This window comes from Triplophysa rosa, linkage group LG18, assembly GCF_024868665.1.
Source record: "Triplophysa rosa linkage group LG18, Trosa_1v2, whole genome shotgun sequence".
Lineage (NCBI taxonomy): Eukaryota > Metazoa > Chordata > Actinopteri > Cypriniformes > Nemacheilidae > Triplophysa > Triplophysa rosa.
The window spans coordinates 18,471,094-18,498,047 of NC_079907.1; the positions used below are offsets into that span (position 1 = coordinate 18,471,094).

Consider the following 26,954-nt stretch of genomic DNA (forward strand, 5'->3'; position numbering starts at 1 on the left):
ATTTCCTGTTTGAAAATAAACAAAGAGAGACACAGTTGTGCTGCTTCATATCGTGGCGTCGCTCTTGTAATGCTCTCTTCTTCGCGACTCACCCTAAACCCCCCAGTCAACGCAGCATCTCCCCCTACTGTCCCCGGACAGCACTACACATCACCATTAGACATAATAGCACATATTTAAACAATAATAAAAAAAAAAAAAAAAAAAAAAAAAAAGAAAAAAAAAAACAAATAATTACTACCATTTCTGTGACTACACAAACAGGGTGTCACATATTTCATAAACCAACATCTCAGACGTTATGTCAAAACGTTATGGGGTTTCAAAGCAAAAAATGACTTTCTGTTACAGAACAGGGCATTGATTTCATACATGTCCACTGTAGAGGACATCAGGACTTAAATAATGTTTATCAGGCATTTTGGGAGACACAACAAGTGAATATGGAAATAAATTATACATCAATATTCCTGTGAAATATTATATATTATTATTAAAATGTTGCCAATTATTACACTTATTTTTTCATTAAATGTTGCTCCAAGAACACATTAATATGCAAATTAGATAGATTCTGATAGATTTACATGACATCAGATTGAGTTATTATGATTGGCATCAGATTGAGTGTTTCCTGTTGTAATTGCAATAGTTAAGACAGAATTTTGTGGTATTTTTTGGGGGGGGGTTGGGGGGGCGCTCGAAGGGGGTCTCGCCCAGGGTGTAATTCAATGTTGAACCGCCACTGCTCTCAGCTAAGTTAAAGTAAAACCAATGTTTTATTAAGATAACGTGAAATGCTTTGGTGATTAAAATCGCTTAGTTTGTAATGCATGGGCTGTTGAATGCTCGTCTTCTTAATGCAGAAATGTAAATTATGCAAGGAGTAAGCCTATTCCCACGTTATATGAGTTGGAGAGGTCAGAAGCTTTTTTAGGTGTCGAGTACTGTGAAATATAAATAAACCAATTTGTGTTGTTTTTTGTGCATTTTACACAGAAGACGTTTTTCTATTCTGCTGAACTACTTTTATTTAGTTTTTCTATGTAAACATAAGCGCCATGATTTTAATACTGTGTAAAGTTAAAATAATTTCAATTTTGACACACAGCGCAGCTCATCAATGTCAGTTCCACATCAGTTGACCAATCAGAAGACCCCGAAGGCGGGACAAGTGTCGTAAGCTTTTGTTTACAATAGCAACTTGGGCATATGGCAATTTCTGTTATCAAGAGTGCCACGAGACCCTCGGTTTGCGTTGTGCTTTTTCAAAACCATCCCTGAGTGCTGTGTCATGCGTTTTTAGATGCAACGATGCAATGTGTTCTGTGCGAACCACTCCTAAGTCCTGTGTATTTGGGCATAGGTGCAACACTGTTCTCGTAAAATATGTGATGCCAGGGGGGCTTTGAAACGTCCGTGCCCAAAGCACATCAAAGGCACGATCCGTCCCTGCTTGGGAGTAATATGAATATCATTAAGATCAGTCTTTGTGTTTAATTTTAACATTTAATTTCAACTGTAAACTCGTTAAAATGTAAAAACCAAATGTACAGCCAATCCGTTTTGGAGACACTGAAATGAATGGGCTTTAGTGCAAGGTTTGGAACTATCGGAGGCTCCATGACGCGAGTTACTTCCGCATTCCATTCTTCCTATGGAGATCTATGTGTGAGTGACGTAACTCTCATATTCAACGGCTCTGGGCAGGACTATCAGCTTAATGCTTGACTTGAGATTTAATGTCATTTTTGTCATATCTTGATTTATGAATTTTTAGACATTTGTTCTGGAAAACTAAACAAAAATACTTACCATTTTTTTGGATCACAAAGACAAACCCAGCTCCGGATGCTCATCCTCATGCCATCTATGACTGGGCCGGGATCGTCCAGATGTCGAATGAGATAAGAATTAATTTCTTAGTACTTTCACTTTTCCCAGTAGAATATCTATAATAATATTATGTCTATGATAATAATCAGTGTTTTATAGTATATTGTATAGTAAAGTATTTTTACAGGTACTTTTAAAATATCTGTATTTTATTTACTTTGTAATAAATTTACCTCACTGCATTCTAAAACATATGATACTTTTCAATAACATTACATTTTTACATTTAGTCATTTCGCAGACGCTTTTATCCAACGCAAATTGCGAAATGAGGAACAATAAGCAATTAATTCTGTTTGGAGCCAGGTGTTTGTTAACTGTTGACAGAATTATCTTTGTCAAGTTATTATTTTGATTAAAGATCTTAAGTTTTATATGATTTATGTTTTCCAGGAAATAAAATATGTCTGTAGCTGTTGTGCAATCTGACCACTAGATGGAGACTGTTCTCCAGATTCTAAGCAATTAGCAGGAGTCAAGACTAGTCGCACCGAGAGAATTTAAAATGTGTCATCATTTAGTTACTTTATTGTTGTTCAATACAACAATATATAATGCGATAAAGATCAGCTTCTTATGTTTTCATGTGTTTTACGAAACGAGGTCGTAAAATTTGGAACGACATGAGGTGAGTAAATCATAGATCTTTCTTTCTTTCTTTCTTTCTTTCTTTCTTTCTTTCTTTCTTTCTTTCTTTCTTTCTTTCTTTCTTTCTTTCTTTCTTTCTTAAAAGTAGTATAAATACAGTAATTTACACATAAAAATACCACGGTATTGCCATAGATGTCTAATAAACATGACAACATAGTATTCTATTTCAGCATAATCGATGGAAAAATAGACAGGCGCCAGTTGTCCTCCTTTCACTTCAGGGCTGTGTCTTAAAGCTCACTATTTAGGCAGCATTTTTGTGGGTATACGTATGGGAGCATACAGCGTTTTTTTGTGCGGTCATCAACGGCACGTGGAACATTTCTAGCTGAGCCAACTCGGGAACATGCTTATGATGCCCAAAAACGCTGCGGACTGTACGTAAACAGTTCGCTTTGGTGACAGCCCATCAACTAAGCGAGAAAGTTCTCATTTTTTAACACAGGACTGATTTTGACAGTTCAGTTTGATCCTGTGATGATGTCGGCAGGTTTGTATGATTTGTGTCCTCGAGCGGCTACGCGCCAGTCATTCTAACGGGTCCGTTAGTTAACCGAAAGAACATCGGGGACGAGCGCTGTAAGCCGGGAACGATGATAGACAACGAGCGGAGCTCTCAGACATCAAAACCGCCTCCAGCATCACCTGCCGGGTTACCGGTCAGCGCTTCAAAGAGAAGATTCACAAGGGTCGGAAGGAAGCAAAGCAATGGATCCGTCCAGTAAGTCCCTTTTTTGTAATTTTTATATTAAACCTATTGTTGCACTTTCATTACACTTGTGCTTGGTTATAGTTCTATTTTACAAACCTTACAAAATGGTTTTACCATAGTAACCACTAATTTTCCATTGGCACTGAAGCCTACTCACAGGAATTTAGGTTTTGAGGGAAATGTATTGCATTTTAATGGAAATTATAATGGTATCTACTGGTTCTATTGGTGGGATGTTATTTGGTGGAAAGGAACCAATAAAAAACCAATGAAATTTTAATAATTCCCCCCAAAAACACTATAAGGGCATTTTGTAATGCTTTTAATATTAGTATTTGTTATGGGAACCATTGAAATTAGTAGTTTTTAGCAGGGAGGGCTAAAACTTGGCACTGAATTAAAATAATCTGATTACAGGATCAGGCATAATCTCCAAAAATGTGAAAAAGTGTACATGGGTACTACAAAGTACAAAGTTTCTCTGTCTCTTCAGTTTCATGTTTACAAACAACTCTTCTGTTCATTTATGGGCGTAGCCATTTGTTAATGAAAGAACAACTGGCCATAAAATTTCTAATGATGGTCAACAACAACAATCCACAGTAAAACAGCATGGGTCTAAGGTATCATTGGTGGACACAGTCAGGCATGCACTGCTGCATCTATGGTCGCTCCAACCAGCTGGAGAACTGAGCGATCAATCTTGTGCGGTGCCCTCTTTCCAGGTCAAGCTCATCCAGTGGCACGGCCACAGAGAGTGCGGGCATCCGGCAACCAGCAAAAAACAAGATCCGTCGCCACCAGCATCGTCTGTCTGCCGTGTTCAGTCGCAGTCCACGGAGAAGTTTGGGAGAGATGGCTCCTTCAGGAGATGAAGTGTTGGTGACTGAAGATCCCACCGAGCTGTCAAATAATATCACGGCCCCAGGAATTCTGAAGATTTTTGGCACTGAGATTTGTGAAGGAGCCAACTACAAAAGTGTACTAGCCACAACACACTCCGGCGCCAAAGAACTTATCAAAGAGGCTTTAGCCAGGTGAGTCCAATTTATTGTCATGAATAAAATATAAATAATGTTGTTTTTAATATTCTACTCTTTTGATAACAAGTTCTGAGAAAAGGTTTAATATTGTTTGAAGAGGCCACATTTATATTTTTTATCTAATGCAGTAAAAGTTCTCATTATAAATGGCTTAAGTGTCCATTTCTTTGGGCAGGACACTGTATAATTTTGGGTGAAATGAAATATGAATAACTAGGGTTTTGTTTATGTTTAAAATCATAATACTGTTGTGCTGTCCCTGTACAGAATAGTCCAAAGGATTTGGTAAAAGATTAGCTTTGTAGGTGAATGCACAAAATAGCTATTGTGCACATGGATTAAAGTCCCTTGTCCCTTGATTTTTTTCTACTAATCTGATTAAGAGATGTGAAATATTTAACTTAAAATAAATTCCTTTCAGTGCAAGCCCTGGATCTAGATCTCTTAGTTGGCACTTAAATGGATATTTTACACAGAAACCAAAATTCTGTCAAAATTTATTTACGTTCATGTCGTTCAAAACCTGTCCACAATCGCTGTTTTTCAAGAAATGGAAAAAACACTGACAACACAGTATTTGTTCATTTAAAAAGTACAAAGTTGACAAGCACGTTCTAATACTTGTTCTAATAATTTATTGGTTAGATTTTTGCAGAACCCAAGTGACAAACATAAAGGGTGACTTGTGGCAAAAAAAGTAAAATCATCGCGAAATATGGAGATCCAAGGTTTTAGAAGGAACGCAGCGATATTACTTTTTCTTCTGTGGGATGCAACAACAAAAAAGATATTTAGAGAAATGAGTCAGTGGTTTTGTGTCCAAGCTATGAAAGTCAATGGGGGTCCAGTGTTGCTTGGATGCAAACGTTCTATATATTCTATATTCTTTTGTGTTCTGCAGAAGAAAGAAAGTCATACATCTCTTTAAGATAATCACTGAAGATAAGATAGCGCTCAAATTCATCTATTTGTGCCTTTTTCTACAACTATCTCTTTGTGCTTTCTGTCTGTTAAGAACATAAAAACTTTTTTCATTTTATGTTGAGGATACAAATATTTATGTACTGATGTTTTTGGAACTAAAATTCATTTTGAGGGTGGTTTAGTGGTACACGGTGAAATGTGTTATAAGTCCTTGATTTAAAAATAATAGTGCAAGAATAAAAAGGAATATTGTATATTTGCCTTTGTGTTTTTAGATACTGCCTAAACAAAGCAGATACTGATGACTATGTGTTATGTGATGTGATTGGCTGTATTGGAGATCACACCTGGAGGACTGAATGTGTTCGTGTAGTAGGGGACAATGAAAAGCCTCTCCTGCTGCAGTCCCTCTGGAAACCCAAAGAGGGGTATGCCCGTCGATTTGAGATCCAGCGCAAGTCTACTGTAGAAGAAAACAACTCCAGAGATAAGGACACAGTGACTGCAGGTATACCTTAAATTAGCATTTTTAAAAATTAGAAATAAATTGCATTTAAAGGAGCAATGTGGAGATTTTAGCGGCATCTAGCGGTGAAGGTGCGAATTGCAACCAACGTCTTACTCCCCCCCTCCCCCCACAGAACTAAGATGTCGTCACGTTTTCGCTTCTTTGCCGAAAGAGATAACGTATTTATGAAACGTGCACTATAGAGCAGTTTGTCTGTTACTGTAGAAACAACATGGCGAATTCCATCCAAGGGGACCCGTGGAGTATGTAGATAGAAATAGCTAATTTTAAGGTAATAAAAACAGAACACCTCATTATGTAAGGTCTTTATACACATCTGTAGACATAGTTATGTATATGAAGAGTTTATTTCCAAAAAGATCTTTTTTCAAAAATCATGTTTTTTATTGTGCATTCCAGTTAATATCAATCAAACTGCAGTTGGTTTGTTTTGATTTAAGCCATAATAACTAAAAAAATACAGCTAACTAACACAATAAAACACAATAAAAACATGACAACATAATAAAAAACATGATTTCTGATTTTTTTTTTAAACGGAGTTATCTGTTTTTGGAAATAGACTCTTATATTGCATTTCTGTCAATAGATCCTCCAAAAAACTACACACTGTACCTTCAAGTTGTTATTTCGGCAAGGGCTTTCCACCAAATATTAACTTGCATATTTACATAAATATTTTCAACACTTTTATTTTCCAGGCATCAATGCACAGGCGAGAAAGTTGCAGAAGACACGCTCCCGAGGGAAATCTATTCCGCTGGACCTGGGTGAGAGTGATGGTGCAGAAGACAGCAGACACAATCTGTTTAGGAGTGTAAGCGAGACAAACGTAACAGCTGATTCTCAAAGCACCTGCATCCGGTCCTGTAGAGAAGCCCTCAAAAACGGCAAGGACCAGTTGCAGGGGGAGGAGCCCGAAGCTGAGGCCTACAAAGCAACACACTGTCCTGCCAACGAAAGGGAGGAGACGGAGAGCAGCGATGACAACTCCACACAGTATTCCATTCACCCGCCCCTTGAGTTTCCTTACTTCCTGCTTCTGCAGGGCTTCAGTTACAGACAGGTAAGACAAATTCCTTCTATATCTCTACCCCCCCATCACTTCCTTACTCGCTCTTGCCTTGTATATGCCATCCAACACAAGCTTCACTGTTTCTGGAATTTTGCTGATTTAGTTTTATAAGGCTTCAGGCAGTGACTTAATGATCCGGTCACAATGATTAAGAGCTCTCTGAAGAGTTAGATTATTGGCAAATACTCACTCTGTGCGTCATACAAAGCTAATGTATGAATTCAGAAGAAGTTGACTAGTTGAGGTGAATGGCCCACTTTTATGATGCCTTTTTTATTAAGCTTTTGTCCCCCATTCATTGTAAATGCTTTTACAGAAACTTAAAATGACAGAACTCTTAAAATGACCCGACAAAACCCAAAAGACTTTGGTGTTTGTTGACTTTTTGGGGGTTAGAATGCCATAAATGCCTTAAAGGGATTGTTCATCCAAAAATGAAAATTCTTGCCTCTATATCGCTATCTCTGTTCGAAACATAAGATTCATGTTACTTTACGTATTTATTTTAAGTGGGTGGAAGTCAATTCGCATCAAATTGACATTTTCAGTGAAAACAGAAAGAAAGCTGAAATTATTAATCAATATTATAAGCGTTGGAAATTATTATAAGCATACTGTTTATTTTTACCCCCAAAAGTTATGAACAATCATAAATCAATCAGGACACCTATTTTATTAGTTGTTACTAATACTAAATCACTGATGTTAAACTAATTAAAAAAGATTTTGATCACAATTTTTTAGTAACACAACTTTTTTAGTAACACCCTCTCTCTTAGATTTGTCATGCACTGATTCCTTTGTATTAGTTGATTATTGTTGAATGCAAAGGCATGTAAAACATTTATTGTACAAAATTGCAATAATCAAAATATTTTTAATGTGGCTAAATCAGCCTAACTGTATTATGGTTAAACATCACATTTACATGTTTGGCACCATTCAATCGTATTTTATTAATATGTATATTGTACATATCATATAAAATGAACACCTGAATGTGGTATGTATTTACATCAGTGTGTGTGTTTGATTTACTCATCATCCTGTGAGCACAACTAATCAGTCAGGAAATGTGTCCACCATTCGGACACCCTACTGTGGACACCCCACTTCCTGTCCAGTGTTAACACTCAGTCTGTTTTTTGCATACGTTGTCATTTTTTATGACATTTTCCTCTGTTTGGCACACTAACGGAATTGAAGGGATATGGGATCATTTTGTTCCATGCTGCATTGACGTCACCTTGGGTTGTATTATCTAGAAAGTTGTGAAACAATGTGATTGCGAATAGAGCATGGATATGAATTGTATCACAAAATAAGAGTAATGATAAGATATTGTTCATGCGTCAGTCTTACTGCTAAAATAAAATGTTGATAAGAAATATTACATTTTTTAAATAATTTCACAAAAATAAAAGTGAAACATCATAGCATCTTGAATTTTTAAATACATTATTGTACCGAATACATAGTACACCTCACAACAATGATGTGATTACTTCCTCAGGACTTTGTCATCTATGCCCTGATAAGAAGCTATACAGTATTCGGCCGCCACGTTGAGCAAACTTGCAGTGAGCGTGAGCATGATACAGAACACCAGCATCTCTGGGCTCCTGATATCCTCCCCCAGCACTGCTGTGTCCAGCGTCTAGACACCCATCCTTCCCCTGACCAAACCCCAGGAGGCGTGACTCTACTGAAACCCTTTACTAGAGCAAAAGTCAAGTGGAACGGAGTTTTCATCACCCGAGACGTTGAGGTGCAATCAGGAGACATCATTGGCATAGGCGATCATTACCTCTTCATGTATAAAGACCCCACCTCACCTAGGGTCACAACTTCTCCTACTGTCACCTTGCCCTGGATTAATGAGACATCACATACATGCAAAGCACTTCTTTGTAAAACGTGTGTGTTATCTGAAAAAGAGAGAAAGTCTTGCAGTAATGGCTTGCCCTGTCTAACGGATTCAGTGGGAGAAGAACTGGTTCTGGCTTATGATGTGGAACATGAGTCCAGGGTCCTCAAGCAGATATTTGCAACGGTTGAGCAGAATGAGAGTGCGCACAAACTGACCGCATCCTTCCTGCTGTGCTTGTGTCTCCAGCAGTCTGCCATTCATTTCTCAATGCCTGCTCTCCGCAGACTGCTGTTACATATCGCCAATGAGATTCAAACCGTCATATGGGTAGGTTTATTGAGCGATTTAATTTATGGTATTGGCTCTCTATTCCAGTTTTAGTATTTCTACGCTATGAAATGAATATGAATTTTCCGAAAATTAGAACTGTTTTTTTGTCATTACACAGGATATGACAAATGAAAATGGACTCAAATTAATAATAATAATTTAATAGTAAATAGTTAATAATAATTGTTATTATTGTTAATAAGAACAATATTAATATGAATCTTGTTAATAATAGTAATGTTAATAATAGTAATTTCGGACACTTACAACCAAACATTTTTTGGAGATATTTCCTGTAGTGTTAATGGGTTCAAATACTAGAAAATGCATATGGTGATATGGCGTACACCTTATAATTTGCTTTAGATTGCAGTTGCATAAACATTCAACTGTTTGTAACACCTCCAAAATCAAGTTAAAGATGCCAAAATATTCTATTTCACATCCGTTTAAAATCGCCACAACTCAAAATTATATAACTGTATTAGGCCAACCCGAAGGGATAGTTCATTCAAAAATAAAAATTCTGTCATGATTTATTCACCCTCATGTCATTCAGAACCTCTATATATATACACAAAATAAGATATTTTGAGAAATGTCTTGGTTGTTCACAAGGGGCCTGTGTTGTTTGGTTACCAACATTCTTCTTAAAATCTTCTTTTTAAAATCTTATTTTGTGTTCTGCATAAAAAAGTCATACAGGTTTGGAATGACACGAGTAAATGATTAAATGATTAAAGATTTATCATTTTTAGATTTAGATTTAGAACATTTAAAGTCACAAAAAAAATATTGGTCATACTATAGTTTTTACTTAGTGTAACTGTATAAACTTTTATCATTTAATACAGGAGAAGGCAAAGGAACTTGCAGCCTTGCAACCTGAAATGTAAGAGTTTTGTGTCTTACCATTTATATTTCTGTTCAACTAGTGGAATTATATTTCCATATCTCTGACAAAGCTCATATTAAAGCCAGACTTTTCCTCGCTCCTCTGATGTTAGGAGCAGTGAGTCAGACCCAGAAGATCTAAATCCAAGCACTGACAAGCTGATCCAGGGTCTGGAACCACTCGTCCTGTGGATGGCCAACTCCATCCAGCTCCTTCATTTCATTCAGCAGGAAGTGCCTCGTCTGCTACATGGAATCTCTCAACAGGAGGAGGAGGAAGAAGAGGATTGTAATGGTAAATCTCAAAATTCAGTACCTCCTTAATAAAATACATAATGAACTCATCGCCAAAGTAGTCCGCTGTTATTTTTTCTGTGGAATGCAGAAGTTTAAAGGAACAGTTCACCCAAAAATGTAAATTCTGTCTTCATTTATTCACCCTCAGGTTGTTCCAAATCTGTAGAAAATTCTTTGTTCTGTTGAACACAGAGAAAGATATTTGGAAGAATGCTTGTATCCAAACAGTTCTTGGCCACCATTGACTACCATAGTAGAAAAAAAAATATTTGTAAATTTCTTTGTTCTGTTGAACACAGAAGATATTTTGAAGAATGTCGGGAAGCACACAGTTCTTGGGCACTTTTGACTACCATTGTATTTTTTCCTACTATAGTAGTCAATGGGGTCTAATAACTGTTTGGTTACAAACATTCTTCCAAATATCTTTGTGTTCATCAGAACAAAAAAATGTAGCAACTCAAGAGTATGTAAATGATGAATGATCCATATGAACTATCCCTTTTATGTCCCAGTTTATGTTGCCGTACTTGTGTAGTGATCTATAGAAATCTGGAGGGTGCACTTGGTTTTATTAATTATGCTTCTTATTTGTGTGTTTTTTGGACCTTGATGGCCCGTTGTTACTGTGAATTATATCGCAAGAGCTGAGCTACGCAATATTCTTTTTTAAATCTAGCAAATGCAACCCTTGAGGACATGACGAATTAAATATTTTTTTGTGAAATGTTCCATAAGTAATGCAAAATTGACCAATTCAAATTCAATATCATTTTATATTTAATTCTGTTTAATAATTTTCAGCGGTGTTGCAGTTACGCCTGTCCTCCGTGCGATCTGCCAGTGAGGAGGCCATGACGGTTCTGGAGGAGGTCATCATGTTCACATTCCAGCAGTGTGTCTATTATCTCACTAAGGTAAGACTTGCCAACATCTTTCCCCTCAGAATCATAACAAAGCAGTATGTCAGCCAATAGAGAGACTTATTACCAATGCAGTGAAACAGGCTCAACATATCTCTTTAACCACAAAATCGTATACGTTGCATATAATCACACCGATCATTTTCAGATTGTACTTACAAAAATAATCAAACTCTAGTCTTAGCCAAAGGAGCACTGTGACCATTCAATGCACCATTATGTGACGAATTACATATTATCAGATGTCCACGTATCAACAGGTTAGGCCTAGAAAAACACGGGTGTTGAATGTGGTAGTGTGCAGAACTACAGGTATTAGGAGACCTGCGACATTGATCCCAAATGCTTCCAGATGCTGTTCTTCATTGTGACCTTGATGGATATTTTTGGCATGTGGATATGAATGAACTTTGTGTATAATACTGGTATTGTACTATTGAAGTGTTGCGTACTTAGAACTGTCTAATAATATGTGACCCTGGACCACAAAAAGTAACACAGGAATATTTGTGGCAATAGCCAACAAAACATTGTATGTGTCATGGCTCTGCTTCATTTAGTCATGTTTTTCTTGGTCCTGTAGCAGAGTCATGGCAAAGCCTTTGGTTATGTGTGGAGAGAAACATATTATTGTCCTTTTGACAATAATATAAGTTCTCTACAGTGTCTCGTCTCTGTTCCCGCCATCTCGTTTCCTCGTAATCTTTCCCTGAGTGTTTGATTACCCACACCTGCCCCATGTCGTTATCCCTCGTTTGTCTTACCTATACTGTATATACCCTCTTGTTTCTTTGTCCTGTGCTCGTGGATTGTACTGTGTTCGTTTGATGTGTGCTTTGTGCCTAGTTCGTGCTGTTCTTACTTAGTCTCGTGTCTTGCTCTTGTTCCTGTTCCCCGTCTAATGGTTGTATTTGTTATTGTATTATTCTTATTATTTTTGATCTTGTTTCGTCTTGCCCCCTCGTGGGAAGTTTTTGTTTTGCGGTATTAGTCTCAGTTTAGTTTTTCCCCATTGTGGGTGTTTTAGTTTCTGTTTTTGTTCTTTGTCTTAAATAAAGTATTTTTGTTAACCCCTTCACTGCCTGCCTGCGCTTGGGTTCTTCTCTCCACACCTCCAACCGTGACAGAATCCACGAGCCAGAATTGAACCCAGCAGGCATAATGGAGACAAGGCGATCCAGGCAGGCTCATCTCCTCTGCGGTCTGCGACAGGGCTACTCCGACGTCTTGGAGTTTGCCGACCGATTCTTCGAGACCGCAGGGGAGATGGTCCATGATGAGAGAGAGCAGATGGCAATGTTCAACGGCGGTCTGAACGAACCGCTGTCACGGGAAGAAATGAGGATGCTGAGACCGCTGGGCTTCACGGACATGATCAGGTACGCCATGAATCGGCCGGAGCCCAGGGTCTCAGTCCAGCCCAGTCTTTCTTCCCCACTGCCCGTGATCCCGGAGAGTTGCGCTATACAGATCGGGGTTATCAGCACGACCGCTCCATCCATCTCTCCCCCGGCAGCTCCTTCTCCGCCCATCAGCATCCGTGGCCGGCGCAGACGAAGGGAGTCGTGGGACTCCCCGTCCGACTCCTCTAGCACGGAGCTAGTCGTGCCCCCCACCGCTTCCCAGCAACCGGGCACATGTCCTGGGGGCCGGTCCAGGAAAAAGAAGCAGAGGAGGGGGAGGTCCAGTCCAGTGCAGCCGGTGTCCAGTCCAGTGCAGCCGGTGTCCAGTCTTGTGTCCAGCCCGGTGTCCAGTCTTGTGTCCAGTCCGGTGTCCAGTCTTGTGTCCAGTCATGTGTCCAGGCCGGTGATCCAGCCGGCGTCCAGTCCGGTGATCCAGCCGGCGTCCAGTCCGGTGATCCAGCCGGCGTCCAGTCCGGTGATCCAGCCGGCGGTCAGTCCGGTGATCCAGCCGGCTCTCAGCCGGCGTCAAGCCTGTCAGCCGGCTTCCAGCCGGCCGTCAAGCCCCTGTCCAGCCGGCCCCTGGGAAACTGCCAGGGCCAAACGACTGTCCCCCCCCAAGGCTCCGCGCCCTCGAGCGCCGCAGGGACTGGGACTTCTCCCCACCTCCACCTCTATTGGACTGCCCCCTATGGGCCCTTGTTGGCCCACCACCCCTCCCATAGTTTGTTATTTTTGATGTCCCACCCTAGTCTGTTTTGTTCTGTCTTGTCTGCCTTGATTTTGTTTTCTTTGTTTGCCTTGTCTGTCTGTCTCCAGTCTGTCTTGTCTCGTCCGTCTACCCCTTGGTGAGCACCTGGAGGTGCTCATTAAAGGGGGGGGGGCCTTTCCTTGTCTATGGCCCTCTGGCCCCTTTTCCCATTTTAGTTCCATGTTTTTCTTGGTCCTGTAGCAGAGTCATGGCAAAGCCTTTGGTTATGTGTGGAGAGAAACATATTATTGTCCTTTTGACATAATCATAAGTCTCCCTCCAGTGTCTCGTCTCTGTTCCCGCCATCTCGTTTCCTCGTAATCTTTCCCTGAGTGTTTGATTACCCACACCTGCCCCATGTCGTTATCCCTCGTTTGTCTTACCTATATATACCCTCTTGTTTCTTTGTCCTGTGCTCGTGGATTGTACTGTGTTCGTTTGATGTGTGCTTTGTGCCTAGTTCGTGCTGTTCTTACTTAGTCTCGTGTCTTGCTCTTGTTCCTGTTCCCCGTCTATTGGTTGTATTTGTTATTGTATTATTTTTATTATTTTTGATCTTGTTTCGTCTTGCCCCCTCGTGGGAAGTTTTTGTTTTGCGGTATTAGTCTCAGTTTAGTTTTTCCCCATTGTGGGTGTTTTAGTTTCTGTTTTTGTTCTTTGTCTTAAATAAAGTATTTTTGTTAACCCCTTCACGCCTGCCTGCAATTGGGTTCTCTGCACCACAATCGTGACAGTATGGGTCAAAATTATAGACTTTTCTTTTATGCCAAAAATCATTAGGATATTAAGATCATGTTCCATGAAGATATTTTGTAAATTTCCTACCGCAAATATATAAAAACTTTATTTTTGTGAGTCAATACAGCAAAATTGCTGACAAAAATGGCCAGAAACACGCCTACAAACATCACTCGCTGCTGCCCGCTATTTAAGAATTACTGTATCCACTCAAGTTTGGTATCTACGTAAAGCTTAGAATTTCAGCTTTTGGGTTAATGTACTCTCCACAACATCATTACAGCGGTAAGCCAATAGAGAGCATTAAGACAAACCGGTTTCTTCTTAGCAACGGCCTGAGCGTTTCTGATTAACAAGTTTAAATGCGATTTTCTCACTATTTTGATTTTTTGCACCCTCAGATTCCAGAGTTTTAAATAGTTATATCTCGGCCAGATATTGTCATATACATCAATGGAAAGCTTATTTATTCAGCTTTCAGATGATGTACAAATCTCAGTTTCAAAAAATTGACCCATAAGACTGGTTTGGTTGTCCAGGGTCACATATACAGATAAACAGAATCCTTTTTGTGCGTTTAGGTCATGTGAGTCTTAAACAGATTTAGTACAAATTTGTATTGACATTTAGTTTTTTTTGTAATATTAGCAGTGCATGCTTTGCTCTATGTCATGAGTCAGATATAGAAAATCCTTTCGGAATTTACCACGTGTTTCAGAGGGATTGTTCTATAAAACAAACCAAAGGCTGAAGTGAAGTTGCATTCAGAGTAGTTCCAACGTTGGTTCTTATCAAAGTTTCTCTTCCCTTTAAGAACACTAGCAAGCGAGTGCCGTCTGCTGATAAGCAACGTCCATTGAGTGACAGATGAACTAAAGTCACAGAGAGTTTAGAGTTTCTTCTATTGAACAAGTCTATGGTGGTGTTTCTAAATGTGATTGTAAATTGAAATGAAAGCAGGATACAGACAATATACACATTGCTTTATACATAACCATGATGTTTTCCAGCCGTTTTTTCTTTATTTACTTTTATTGATAGTCATTACATGTTTGTGGCAGGCACTAGATCACATCTTACTCCAAACATGTTGAATAAGTCTGTTGTTTACCCAATCACGTTGTATGCTGTTTATATATTTTAGAAATAAATAGCTTTATTACTAGTAAAACTTTGTCAGTTATATTTAACACCATGACTCAAACTGCCCAATCCAAGATGAAGTCTTAAACTTTAGTCTTGTTTCCTTTATTATAAATGTACTGTATACTGTGGCTTTGTTAAATATGTCTGAGCTCACAAAGGACAGCACGCAATAAAATAATGTCTGCGGTGAATACCCATTAAGCACGTATTTCCTAACAGAAATGTAGAATTTCTTAACCCACCCTCTGTCTCCTTGAATGTTCAGACATCATTTCATTTGTAAAGGCATTGATTTGTATTCTGCATGAGAAAATCCGTAAATCTCTGCTCCCTCTGGGAAATTATAATTCACCTTTGTTCCGAGACATTGTTTGTCATGGAAAGACATGATGTTTACACGGGTGTGATTTGATTTAGTGAATTTAAGGTCCAGATTTTAGATTGTCTGTGGAAAAAAGGCTAGGTTTATTGAAATGCAAACCGACACGGGAAACGAATCCCTGGCCAACAACCCACTTTAGACTTTTCCTCTGTCATAATTCATGTCATTAATCATGTTTCTCATAATAATTTGTGTTTGAATAGCTACACAATAATTAAGGCCAAACCACAGAATGTTGGTAACCACAGGACAGTGTTAAATCTGTGGTTTGTAAGCTTGAAATGATTATTTATATCGTAAATGAACACTTTTAGCATTTATTATTAAAATCAAACTCAAAATTGCAGTCGTGGGAAATTATACTTGAGAACAAAATTCTTTCCACTGCAGTGAAGTTTTTCATCATAGTCAATTCTTTTCAAGGAAAAGGTTAAGCAGTGCAGTTCATGCTGGTGGCACAAAATGTCCTCTTCACCCAAAATGACATTTTATACTTTAAGCGCTTGGCAAAAAGTCACTTTCTTGTTAATGCGGTGCCAATGCTCCATTATGAGGTCAATATTTTCAATAGGAAAACTGGATTAAAAACAAACATGTCTGGTAAAGCAAACTGATGTTTTACATGTACAATAACAGGGTCTGTTTTCACTCTGTTTGGCCACTCGTGTGATTCTTGTCCTGCTGAGAAGGAAACAGCTGCTGGTGGGCTTAGATAAATAACTGCACATTGTGTTGATGATACTCAGTGTTGGGCATGAATTTGCAGAGATTACTGAGAATTGTAAAAGGGATAGTTCACCTAAAAATCATACAGTTTCTCTCATTCACTCGTGTTGCAGAAATGTCTTTCTTCCTGTCATTTACAAATAGCTTGCTGTCATGATTCTGCCTCATCTTGTCATGTCTTTCTTGATCTTGTGGCAGAATCACGGCAGGATCCCTTGTTTAATGTGGAGAGAAGCATTTTGGCCCACTTAGCTTTCCACGTGCTCTCTCCGGTCGCGTCTCTGTTTCCGCCCTCTAGTTCCTTGTTTAGCTCTCCATCAGTGTTTCATCCCCGACACCTGTTCCCTGTTAATTATCCTTTGTTAGTCCCCCTATAAAACGCCCTCGTGTCTATTGTCCTGTTCTCGTTCGTTTTGTATGGTGTCCATGTATTTCGTGTTCTCCTTACCTGGTCTTGTGGATACCCTTTTGGATTACCTCGACGTATGTTCCTTGTCTAGTCTTGTTATTTAGTTTTATTTGGTCTGCCTGTCCTGTTTTGTCTACCTTGTGAGAAGTTTTGTTTTATTAGTTTTGTATTTATATGATACAGTATATTCTGTTTTTTCCCCCATCGTGGGTTTTTGTTTGTTATTATTAAAAGTCTTGTCTATTACCCCGTACCTGCATCTGGGTTCTTCCCCCCCTCAACCATGACAACTTGCTAGCTCAGCGTTTTATTCCACCTTCCCTGTGATACAGACATTTCTAGAATTTTTTGACAGTGACAATTGGAACATAATTGTTTATTTGCGATATACCGATATATCATAATTAATGATATAAGCTCAAAATTGAATAAATACTAAAACATTGATGCTACCTGAAAATAAATATCACCACAATAATTAGCAGCACATAATTATACGAGAACTATAAAAAGGTCGGGCGAAACAAAAATTTGTTACACTGTGTAATGAGAGTTGACAGTCTATGAGAGTTCTTTGTTTTTATTCTTATTACTGACATTTGAATATAATACAAAATAGAATAAAAAGCAACAAATTAAAACAACTAGCTTGGTTAGTTGATGATCTCAAAAATCAATAGATTTCTGCGTTATTTCAAAAAGACAAGATTTGTTTTCCGGTTTGGTCATGTGATGTTGGCAAATACCCTATTGGTTCCAATAAGTGATTCATTAATAAATCTGGTTTGCATTTGTGTGGAGTTACATTACAGAAAACTCACAAAAGGGAAAGATTTTCAGTCTTTAGACCACTTTTCAAGATGTACACACTGGTTTCAGTTTTTTATTTATTTATTAGTAGTATTTTATTCAATCTGACATATGTAAATAAATCTTAACGATATTTGTTTCACTTTTTCAATCGGTTGGAAATATTCTGTTGGTTGTATTTTGTTCAAACGTTTGTGAAACTGAAATAGGAAGTTCTTCTGGACCAGCGTTGTTTACTTCATCCAAAGAGGTCTATAGGCGGTTTCAGCGGCAACAACATGAACAAACTGGCTCAAAGTGGCCCAAACTTAACTTCTGGTAGACCTCCACAAAGAATCAATAACTAATTTAATACAATTCATATACAATAAATATTAATTAGAAATTAATACTAATACAAACTAAAAATAAAATAAATAGATATATTACTAAAGCCACTAGCCAGACCGATAACCAAACACAGACCGGAAGTTAACTTTGGGCCAGGCGGATGCGTCTGATGAAACCGTCTACTTAAATTTGACTTTATCACTGTACTTGTAATACTAGGCCTAAGTGGTAATATGAATCAAATAAAATGCTTGATGACACTTTTCGTCGTTTTGAAGCTTGATAATCCTCATCCCCATTCACTTTCATTACATGGAAACAGAGGCCAGGATTTTTTTACCTTTACATTCCAAAGAAGAAAAGCAAGAATTCATTATCATTTATTTTGTGTTAAATCTATCATGAAATAACAATTATTAAAATGTTTTTACAGTACTTATTATACTTAGTTAAGGTAACCAGCACACTTTTGTTCATTCATGCTGATGCATTAACAGATGAGAAAAGTATTAGTAAATGTTGAAATTGATCATTGTTTATTTATGTTAACTAATGTTAACAGATTGAACCTTTTAATGTACAACTTTTGACATAAACTCACAGTTTACAACATTATAAGATTCATAATTGAACACTACAGCAGACACATCAATGTCTTTACTTTCCAGATTAAAAAGTGGAAGCTCTTTTCCGTTTTTCCGAACGCTCACTTTTTCCTCTGACCACTTCATGGTTTTGGGTGGAGACTGTCTGTATGGTTGCTGTGTCCAGAGCAAACTGCCAACAAGGACAGCGGTTGCCAAGATGGTGTCAACGTGAGACTCGTCCCCTCAAGAATCTATACATATGATGGTGCCAAATGTAGACTGCATGCAACTGTCTGGGCACAATTATGCCGAACAAAGCCCGCATTGTGTTATTCTGATGTGTGGCACATAAAGGAGCGTTGAGATGGAAGAGTAGGGGCTGCGCAGCGGCAGGCACATCTCAAACACCAAACAGACTTCTCTTTTTACGCTGATCTTGAACGCGGTCCAGTGTTCTCCGGGCAATCTGCTGCTCTTCGAAGATTCCCCAACCGTTTATCACCACAACCAGCTGGAAATGTATTTATGTGGCTATTTCTTGAATATAGAGTGTTGTTAGTAACAGAGATGTCATTACATGGCGAACGCGTGTGCCTCCGGACCGTCAGCATCTTTATTGTGCTTCCTTTTTAGGATAGGGTTTAGGATCATGGGAATGATGGGAGGAAAAAAGACTTATTTTGTCATTTTTTAAAGGGCTCCGTCAGTGACCCTGCACCTCTGGACAGTGAATGATTAAAGAATCCTATCACATATGTTTTTGGATGAAAGTGAGCCTGTGATCTGTCCAGCCAGAAATGTGAAGTTTGTGTCTTCCTTGGCAGAAGGAAGTTCATCCTGTTCTGTTGCCCTTAGTTCTCTGTTGATAAGGCATATGTGAATGATCTTGTCTTTAGTTATATTTCCTTTTAGAAACAGATAGGCAGGAACATTGAAAACGATACAACACAAACCTTCCATGAGCTGTCCTGACAGTTAAGAAAAGATATGGTCTCTTGACAGGTTAATAGCTGGCATATGTTTTTATATTTTAATACAAATGGAACCAGTTAGCATCCAGCAGGATAGTTACAGCAAAAAATCCTGGGATCTTTTATTCACCCTCATGTCATTCAAAACCTGTATATGACACATTCTTCTGTGAAACACAAAAGAAGATATTTTGAGAAATGTTTCAGTGGTTTTGTGTCCATACAATGGACGTCAATGGGGGCCAGTGTTGTTTGGTTACCAACATTCTTCAAAATGTCTTAAAATAGCTGTTAAAAAGTCATAGAGGCATTTCATTTTTGGGTCAACTCTCTATTTATTTTAGGCAGTATAGTTGGATTATTTACTGTAATGATAGGTGAGTTTCTCTGTGTTCCTCAGATGCTCTACCCGGTTCTTCCAGGCATATTGGACAGTAATCCTTTCTCCGAATGTGGACAGCTGCAGGTCTCAAAGGAGGTCAGAAGAGTCCTGGATATCTGTACGAAAACACTGCAGCTAGTCAGAGGGTTCCAGGTACACCCTGAAATCACCTCGCAACTCTTCGCCTACCTCTTCTTCTTCATCAACGCTTTGCTCTTCAATCTGCTGATGGAGAGAGGTGAGAGATCTGCAGATCTGTCACATGAGTGCTTATTTGTGCTGTCATCACACCCGCTCATTTTGTCTTTGTGTCTGGTCTTGCGTGTAGGATCGGGGGGAACGTTTTACCAGTGGTCCCGTGGGGTCCAGATCAGGGCTAATTTGGATTTGCTTATAGACTGGGCACATGGAGCGGGACTGAACGATCTGGCACACAGCTACCTTGTCAAACTCTCCTCGGCTGTCAATCTACTGGCCACGCCCAAAGAAAATCTTTTACAGGTTAGAGATACATCTATATTTGAGAGGTTTTTGCAGAGGTATGTGGATATAGTAAATCAAAAGTACATTTTTCCCCATAGTTTAAAAAAACGGCTTTTGGTATGTAGAATTCTGAGCATTCCCATCTTATTACAAATGAATTCCTCTTTGATCACAATCTCTTTGGACATCAGGAATTAGTTTGGGCCTCAGAAATAATTAACAGGAAGTATTACTCATTAAAGGATGAAGCTTTGGGAACACAAAGATTCTTTCATGGTAATAGATAAAGATGCAGGATAAGCTACATTGACTTCTGACATGTCAGGGTAACAAAGGATCTCGCTAAGAGGACATCCTGCTAAAAGACATTATGAAATGCTAAACTAACTATGTGAGAGACTTTAAGGCTTATTGGATTTTGTTTGTCTTGACAAATTGGGTCTGTCACATAAAATACTGTATATCAGATTTTGCATGCAAATGTGTTGTACTTTATTTATTAGGATATAAAATAAGGGCTTCCACAAATATTTAACAAGTGGGCAATTCCAGCGTTATGGATGTGACATTTTCAGTCAAAACTTGAAGTATAAATTCTCAGAGAATGTATTACCAATATTGAATCATCTGTTTATATTTACTTAACCCCTGTTGATAAAGTCCACATATCAGTCTATGCACGAGTTTTCTGTTTTAAAAGAGGGAAAATTAATAGGTTAAAGATGTGACAAAAAAGACACATATTTTTGAGAGACAACATTTGTAGAATATCTGAGAATTAAAATGTACAAACCAGAAGCAATAATACTAAACAAATTAGAGAAGGAATGGCTCTTCATAGACCACAAAATAGTTTCATGTGTCCATTTATGAGGATTATGGACGGTTATGGATGTGACAATTCCTAACTATAGAAAATATGCTTTAAACAGGTAACACCTCATGATTCTCCATATTGTTGGGCCTATGCAGTAATCAATTTCAAAGATTGATTTTAAGGACGTCTTTGTTTACTTTATACAATAAACAGATTTGATACTCTGTCAGTTACCGCTTGTTAAAACGTCCAGTTGGGATCCACAGGTATTATCAGCTGATGGTCAGGGGTTGCATTTTAATATAAAAAGAGACAAGGATGTTTCTTAAATTATGTGTTAAAAATAATGGATGCCTTTCCATAAAATTGTCACTCAAGTATCAATAAAAAGTGACAGTACTCTGAAGATGTTTGGATTGACTCTTGGTTTACTGTATTATGAAGATCAAGTTGTAAATATTCAAATCTCTTAAAGAAATAGTAAACCTAGAAATAAGTCAATTATTGATTTTTGGGCGAACTATTCCTTTGAATCTGTAAAAAAAATCAGATTTTAGAATAGCATGAATAATATGTCGAAACTGTCTTTGTGTCAATGCAGATGTCCTGGAGTGCTCTGCGGATAGAGTATAATGCACTGAACCCAGCTCAGCTTCACCACATTCTGAGAGAGTATAACTCAAGGCGCTCGTGCCCTGCAGCATGGACTCCCTCTAGTGATGAGACCACCACTGCTCTCAGAACCAGTAATACAGTACTATATAAAAATATTCACATTGCAAGAAGAATTGTGTTTTTGAAGACCATTCACATTTCTCATATACTGTACATATGCATTACATGCATGATTCATATTCATTTTAAAGATGACCGTTGTCACACAGCATGCGATGGAGTAGAGTTGCAAAGGGTAATTTAATAAATCTACAGGAGCGTAAACACAGGATCGCAAAGCACACATAACCATAAACAATACCGTACAATGAACACATGAAAACACAGAGCTTAAATACATGAGTACATAATCAACGGAAACAGAAACCGGTGTGAACCAATTAACAACCATAGGAACAAATGAGGGAACACAGGCAGAACAGGAACCGAACTAAACCAGAACAAACCAGAACAGAACCGTGACAACAGTATTTTCTCAGTATTTATTAAATATTGGGGTCACAGTATTCACACTGTACACTAAAGTAGCGAGGTGTTGCTGTCCCACAGTGTTTTCAGCCGCTTAAAAATGCTTTGGTGGACACATAGCCTTAGTTTAGAATTGACTGAATCTTCTTATACCTTCTATGATTCCTGTAAAAAAAGAAATGGGATAAATTTCAGCAATGCATCAGCTTTTTTTTAAAGGGAATGTAATAAACACAATGCTTTTTGTGTGGTGGTGTTGTTCACAGTTGATATCCTGGAAGGCTTTGATAACCATCCACCTCTCATACTCCCTGCTGATGGTTTTGTGCTTGATCTAAAAAGACCAATCAGTGAAACGGGTCTAGTTAAACAGCTGGGCGGTTTCCAAAGGCTGATCCAAAAGCTCCCTGACTCAGAATCTGGTCCAGATGAACCGTCTCAGGTACACAGCCGAAAAAATGTATCTGTCGATCTTGCTAAAAGCATCTGCCAAATGTATTAAAGGTCTTTAAAATGAATAAACCAGGAGCTGTCTTTTGCCTTTTCGTCATATTATAGCCTGCCTCAGCAGTAGCAATGAAGGCCAAACTTACCAGAATGGAAGTTCACCCAACAGCTCATCTTGAGGGTGGGCATACAGAGATAGTGTTTCCTCATGCTGGAATGAATGACTGGAGCTCCTGTGAAGCTCATTTGTCAAAGAAGCTTCAGAATATGGAACTACGGAAGAGAGGGTCACATCACAGCAGAGTGGAGCACTCAGCACTGGACGAAATATGTTTACTTACCCCACCGAACACACCGCTGAACCTTGAGCAGATGGATTCTGAAACAGAGCAGCAAGAGACAATATCATACCATCAGGGCTCCAAATACACGGGTGCAAACAAACAAGAGGAAGGTAACAGGGTTTTGTGTACTTTATAATACATTTATCGTACTGTTCATATCCATAATGGGACCAAGATGTTAACATGGTGGCAGGTGTGATTCATAAGCACTGTAACTAAGATGATAACTTTTGCAAGCAGTTCTTTAGAGAATAAGCAAATATGTGTATAGCATAGGCAAAATTGATAGGAATTAATAGGATTTTTAATCATAATAATTGACATGTGTTTAATTCATCATATTGGGATGTTAGTATATTAGTTTGTCGCAATACATGCAAATGATACATTCAAGGCTGCTTTAAAATCTGTCCAAAGTACTGTAATACAGTAAGTTCTCTTAGAAGGCAACCTACCTTTGGGAACTGTGCCAGTGCTCTTATGATGCCTTACAACGCTGAAGTAGGCATCTAAGTTGGTTTGAAACAGAGCTGTAGGATTAAATCGTATCTTATAAAAGTAAATGCAAATGCTTTTGATGTGTATTATATTATAAATAGACAACAATGAAGTGGATATGATAGTTTACCCAAAATAGAAAATTCTGTCTTAATTTACTCACCCTCTTGTCATTTCAAACCTGTATGACTTTATTTCTTCCACAGAACACAAAATAAGAGATTTTGAATAATGTTGTTGACTGGCACCCATTCACTTCCATTGATTTTGTGTCCATATAGAAGTGAATGGGTGCTGCTGCTGTTCGGTTACAAACTATCTTCAGAATATCTTCTTTTGTGTTTTGCGGAAGTAAGAAAGTCATACAGGTCTGAAATGACAAGAGGGTGAGTAAATGGTGACAGCATTTTCATTTTTGGGTGAATTGTCACTTTAGGAGTCTCAGGCTGATGGAATGTCTGTGTTTGTAGTTGAGAATGAAGAGGAAGATGTGTTTGTGCTGGAGTTGGAGAGAGGAACATGTGGTCTTGGTCTGGAGTTGGTGGATGGGCAGGTGAGTGGATTACTGGAGGAAGTTCCTCTCTCAGCGACTGCTATTGCAGAGGGAAGTCTAAAATCATCAATATTTTACAAATATATTTTCAGAGGTATGGTGCTTATGTTTAGCCATTTACAGAGTGGCTATTTACACTGAGCACATATAGCCCGCCTTGTTGGCAGAAACTATTTGCATTGGCTCCGACCATCAATATGTGATTGGAATAGAGAAAGTGAGAAAGACACCATTTCAAAGAGCAACTCCAGTGGCATAAGGTGTAAAGTCTGTATAACTTTGGCACTGGAGACCGGGGTTCTAATCCACCTGTAGCTCCTTTACCTTTTTCTATCACATTACAGATCCTAAAGGCATTTGTTTTCAATAAAATTGATAAGACTTAAATTCATTTTTATTCATAAGTTTAGTTTAAGGTTAAGGTTATGTCAAGAATTGCAGGAGACAGAACCTAGGCGCAGACCGCTTCAGGACAACAAAAACTTTAATTTACAAACAGGGAAAACAAAACCCACGAGGGGGTAAAAACAACATAAACTTTGACATATAACAATTGGCAGACTGAACTTGTCTAGACAGTAAACTGAAACAAAACTTGACTAACTAGAATTCACAGGAACACCACAGATCTCAAGAGTCACACGATGTATACAAAGATTACAAAACGAACCGGCACAAGACAGCAAACACAAAGGCATTAAATGGGGAGAAAATAATGAAGGAAACGGGTGACCAGCATGAAACAATGACAAGATAATTAATGAGGAAACGAAGGGGCGGGGTCAGTAGATGAGACAGGAGAGCACATGGCACACCACAAACAAACCATACCCATGTGCTTCCACACAAAACACGTGGGTCTGTCATGATCCTGACACAAGACTAGAAAAGCAAATAGTAACGTTATCTGCCACTATTTTTAAATACCAATAGCATCTAACTACTATTTCTACTTAATCCAAAGAAAATACAGCTTTTTTGGTTAGTGTAAATAGCATATCGCTAAGAAATTCTGCTATTTTCACTTGCAATAGGTTATTACAATTGTGAGTTAGTCTTTTGCATATCACAATTGTTAAAAATGTTTTAATTATTATATAGTGAATAATGTTTTAACTAAGCAACTTTGTATGTAACCTGTGAGGAAACGTGTTTTTAATTCTTAAAAACAAAGTTTTTTTCTTTACACAGGAAATACCATTTAAAGGCAATGGAATGTACATCAAGTCAGTGATGCCAGATTCTCCTGCTGCCTTGTCGCAGCGACTGAAAGTGGGGGATCGTATTCTAGCAGTAAATGGACTAAGCCTGGTAGGGGTGGACTACCAGACGTGAGTAGAATTTCTGTAGATTTAGCAAATATAGCCTTAGCATTTTACAATTGAATATACATCAAGGTTATTCCTATTCATTCATTAGGCAATTTTATATTGCTAAAATGTGTGTAACTGTATGTTGTTTATTTATTTTGTTAAGAAACCTTTTTTCTTCTTCTGCAGTGGAAGGGAACTCATTCAGGCATCAGGAGACAAGCCTAGATTACTGGTTGCCAAGTCTGATAGCACTTCAAAACAAGTATAACAATCCTGACATGAAACTGCTTTTGGCTCTTCACTTAGCAAAATCTTAAGTATAAAGGTTAAATATTACACATTGCACAAAACAAATTTCTTTTTACAAGTTGCTTTTGAATGTACATGTATTTTATTGTCACCATGTGTATTTATCCATTTATAATTGAATTTTGAGATTGTTGGAATTATTATTATTCTGATTTGTCAATGTCAGTGTTATGTGTCCTGAGAAGCAATAACAAATATTTTCATCTCGATGCGGCACCGGCGCGCCTAGAAAAAGAGAGCGTCGCACCGCATGCGCATCGCGACCACTTTGCTCCCTATTTGCACGTGCCTGCAGCGTGTGCCAAAGAGCGAAATGTGAATCGCCCATTAAGCAGCTGCAGTTACTGCAACCTTATTACTAAAAGCTGCATCACTACCATTACATGGGCCAAATGTTTTATTTTGTTTGTTTTATCACCTCAAGTATTAATTGTGTATTGTTCTGACCATAAATAAATGTTTAACTTTTTGCAAACTGGTTTGGCTGGAATAAAGTTGTATTACTGTATGCTCTGGTTTTCTTATAGGATTGATAAGCACTAACATCAGTTCATTTTTCAGAATGGACTGCATGCCAAAAACCCCCGCAAACAACAGCCTTTGATGTGTGCTCATATAATTTCAAAACATAGTCATACACCACTGTCAAGTACAGTGTAAACCTGTGCCAATAACTGTATTGATTAAAATGTAGAGTGGGCAACGTTTTCCGATAATGATGGATCTTATGAATGGTTTTAACTATACAAGTAGCACAGATGTCAACATTTGGTGGTTCAAATACCCATTTTATGTAGCTCTCTTTAAGTTTTTAAAGCATTTGTTTTATTTTTAGTGCATGATTTTCCATTGTCAGGTAAGTGCCATTTTTAGGAGTGTAACGGTACATACTCCTCAAGAATGAACACATGAAAATTGAAATAAAGTAATAAAGTGTTCTATGAAGAGCCATCCCTTCTCCGTGTGTATTATTGCTTAGGTTTGTGCATTTTAATTCAAAGAAATCCGTCAAAGTTTGTCGTCTCCCCAAAACCATATCATTTTTTTTGTCACATCCATAATGCATGTTCAATGAACATGCTGTCATTATTAAATAATCGTCTCTGATCTGATGATCTGAAACCATCGCGATGAGGTCAAACAATCGCGATGGTTTCAGATCATCGCTATTATTGCACAGCTCTATAGAACACACAAGGGGGAGCTGCAGTGACTGCATATTGCATATATTAGTGTATGTATTGTATAGCTAAAGTATGATAATACGGGGA

At 38.2% G+C, this 26,954-nt stretch overlaps 1 protein-coding gene across 3 annotated transcripts; it reads left to right on the forward strand.

Moving 5' to 3' along the window:
- Positions 1-1,180: 1,180 nt before the first annotated feature.
- Positions 1,181-26,587, forward strand: radil2b (Ras association and DIL domains 2b). Of its 3 annotated transcripts, XM_057358198.1 has the most exons (18): positions 1,181-1,671; positions 1,836-2,524; positions 2,718-3,268; positions 3,985-4,296; positions 5,502-5,734; positions 6,457-6,821; positions 8,344-9,027; positions 9,885-9,922; positions 10,038-10,219; positions 11,026-11,138; positions 19,795-20,014; positions 20,105-20,277; positions 21,678-21,822; positions 22,486-22,661; positions 22,778-23,120; positions 23,979-24,061; positions 25,253-25,392; positions 25,561-26,587. In XM_057358198.1, the coding sequence occupies exons 3-18, from the start codon at positions 3,141-3,143 to the stop codon at positions 25,640-25,642; spliced, it is 3,417 nt and encodes a 1,138-aa protein (XP_057214181.1). In that variant the 5' UTR covers positions 1,181-1,671; positions 1,836-2,524; positions 2,718-3,140; the 3' UTR covers positions 25,643-26,587. The 3 variants fall into 3 exon arrangements, with proteins under 3 accessions (XP_057214181.1, XP_057214182.1, XP_057214180.1); XM_057358199.1 differs by lacking the exon at positions 1,181-1,671 and having other exon boundaries at positions 1,679-2,524; positions 3,038-3,268; XM_057358197.1 differs by lacking the exons at positions 1,181-1,671; positions 1,836-2,524 and having other exon boundaries at positions 2,539-3,268.
- Positions 26,588-26,954: the final 367 nt, after the last annotated feature.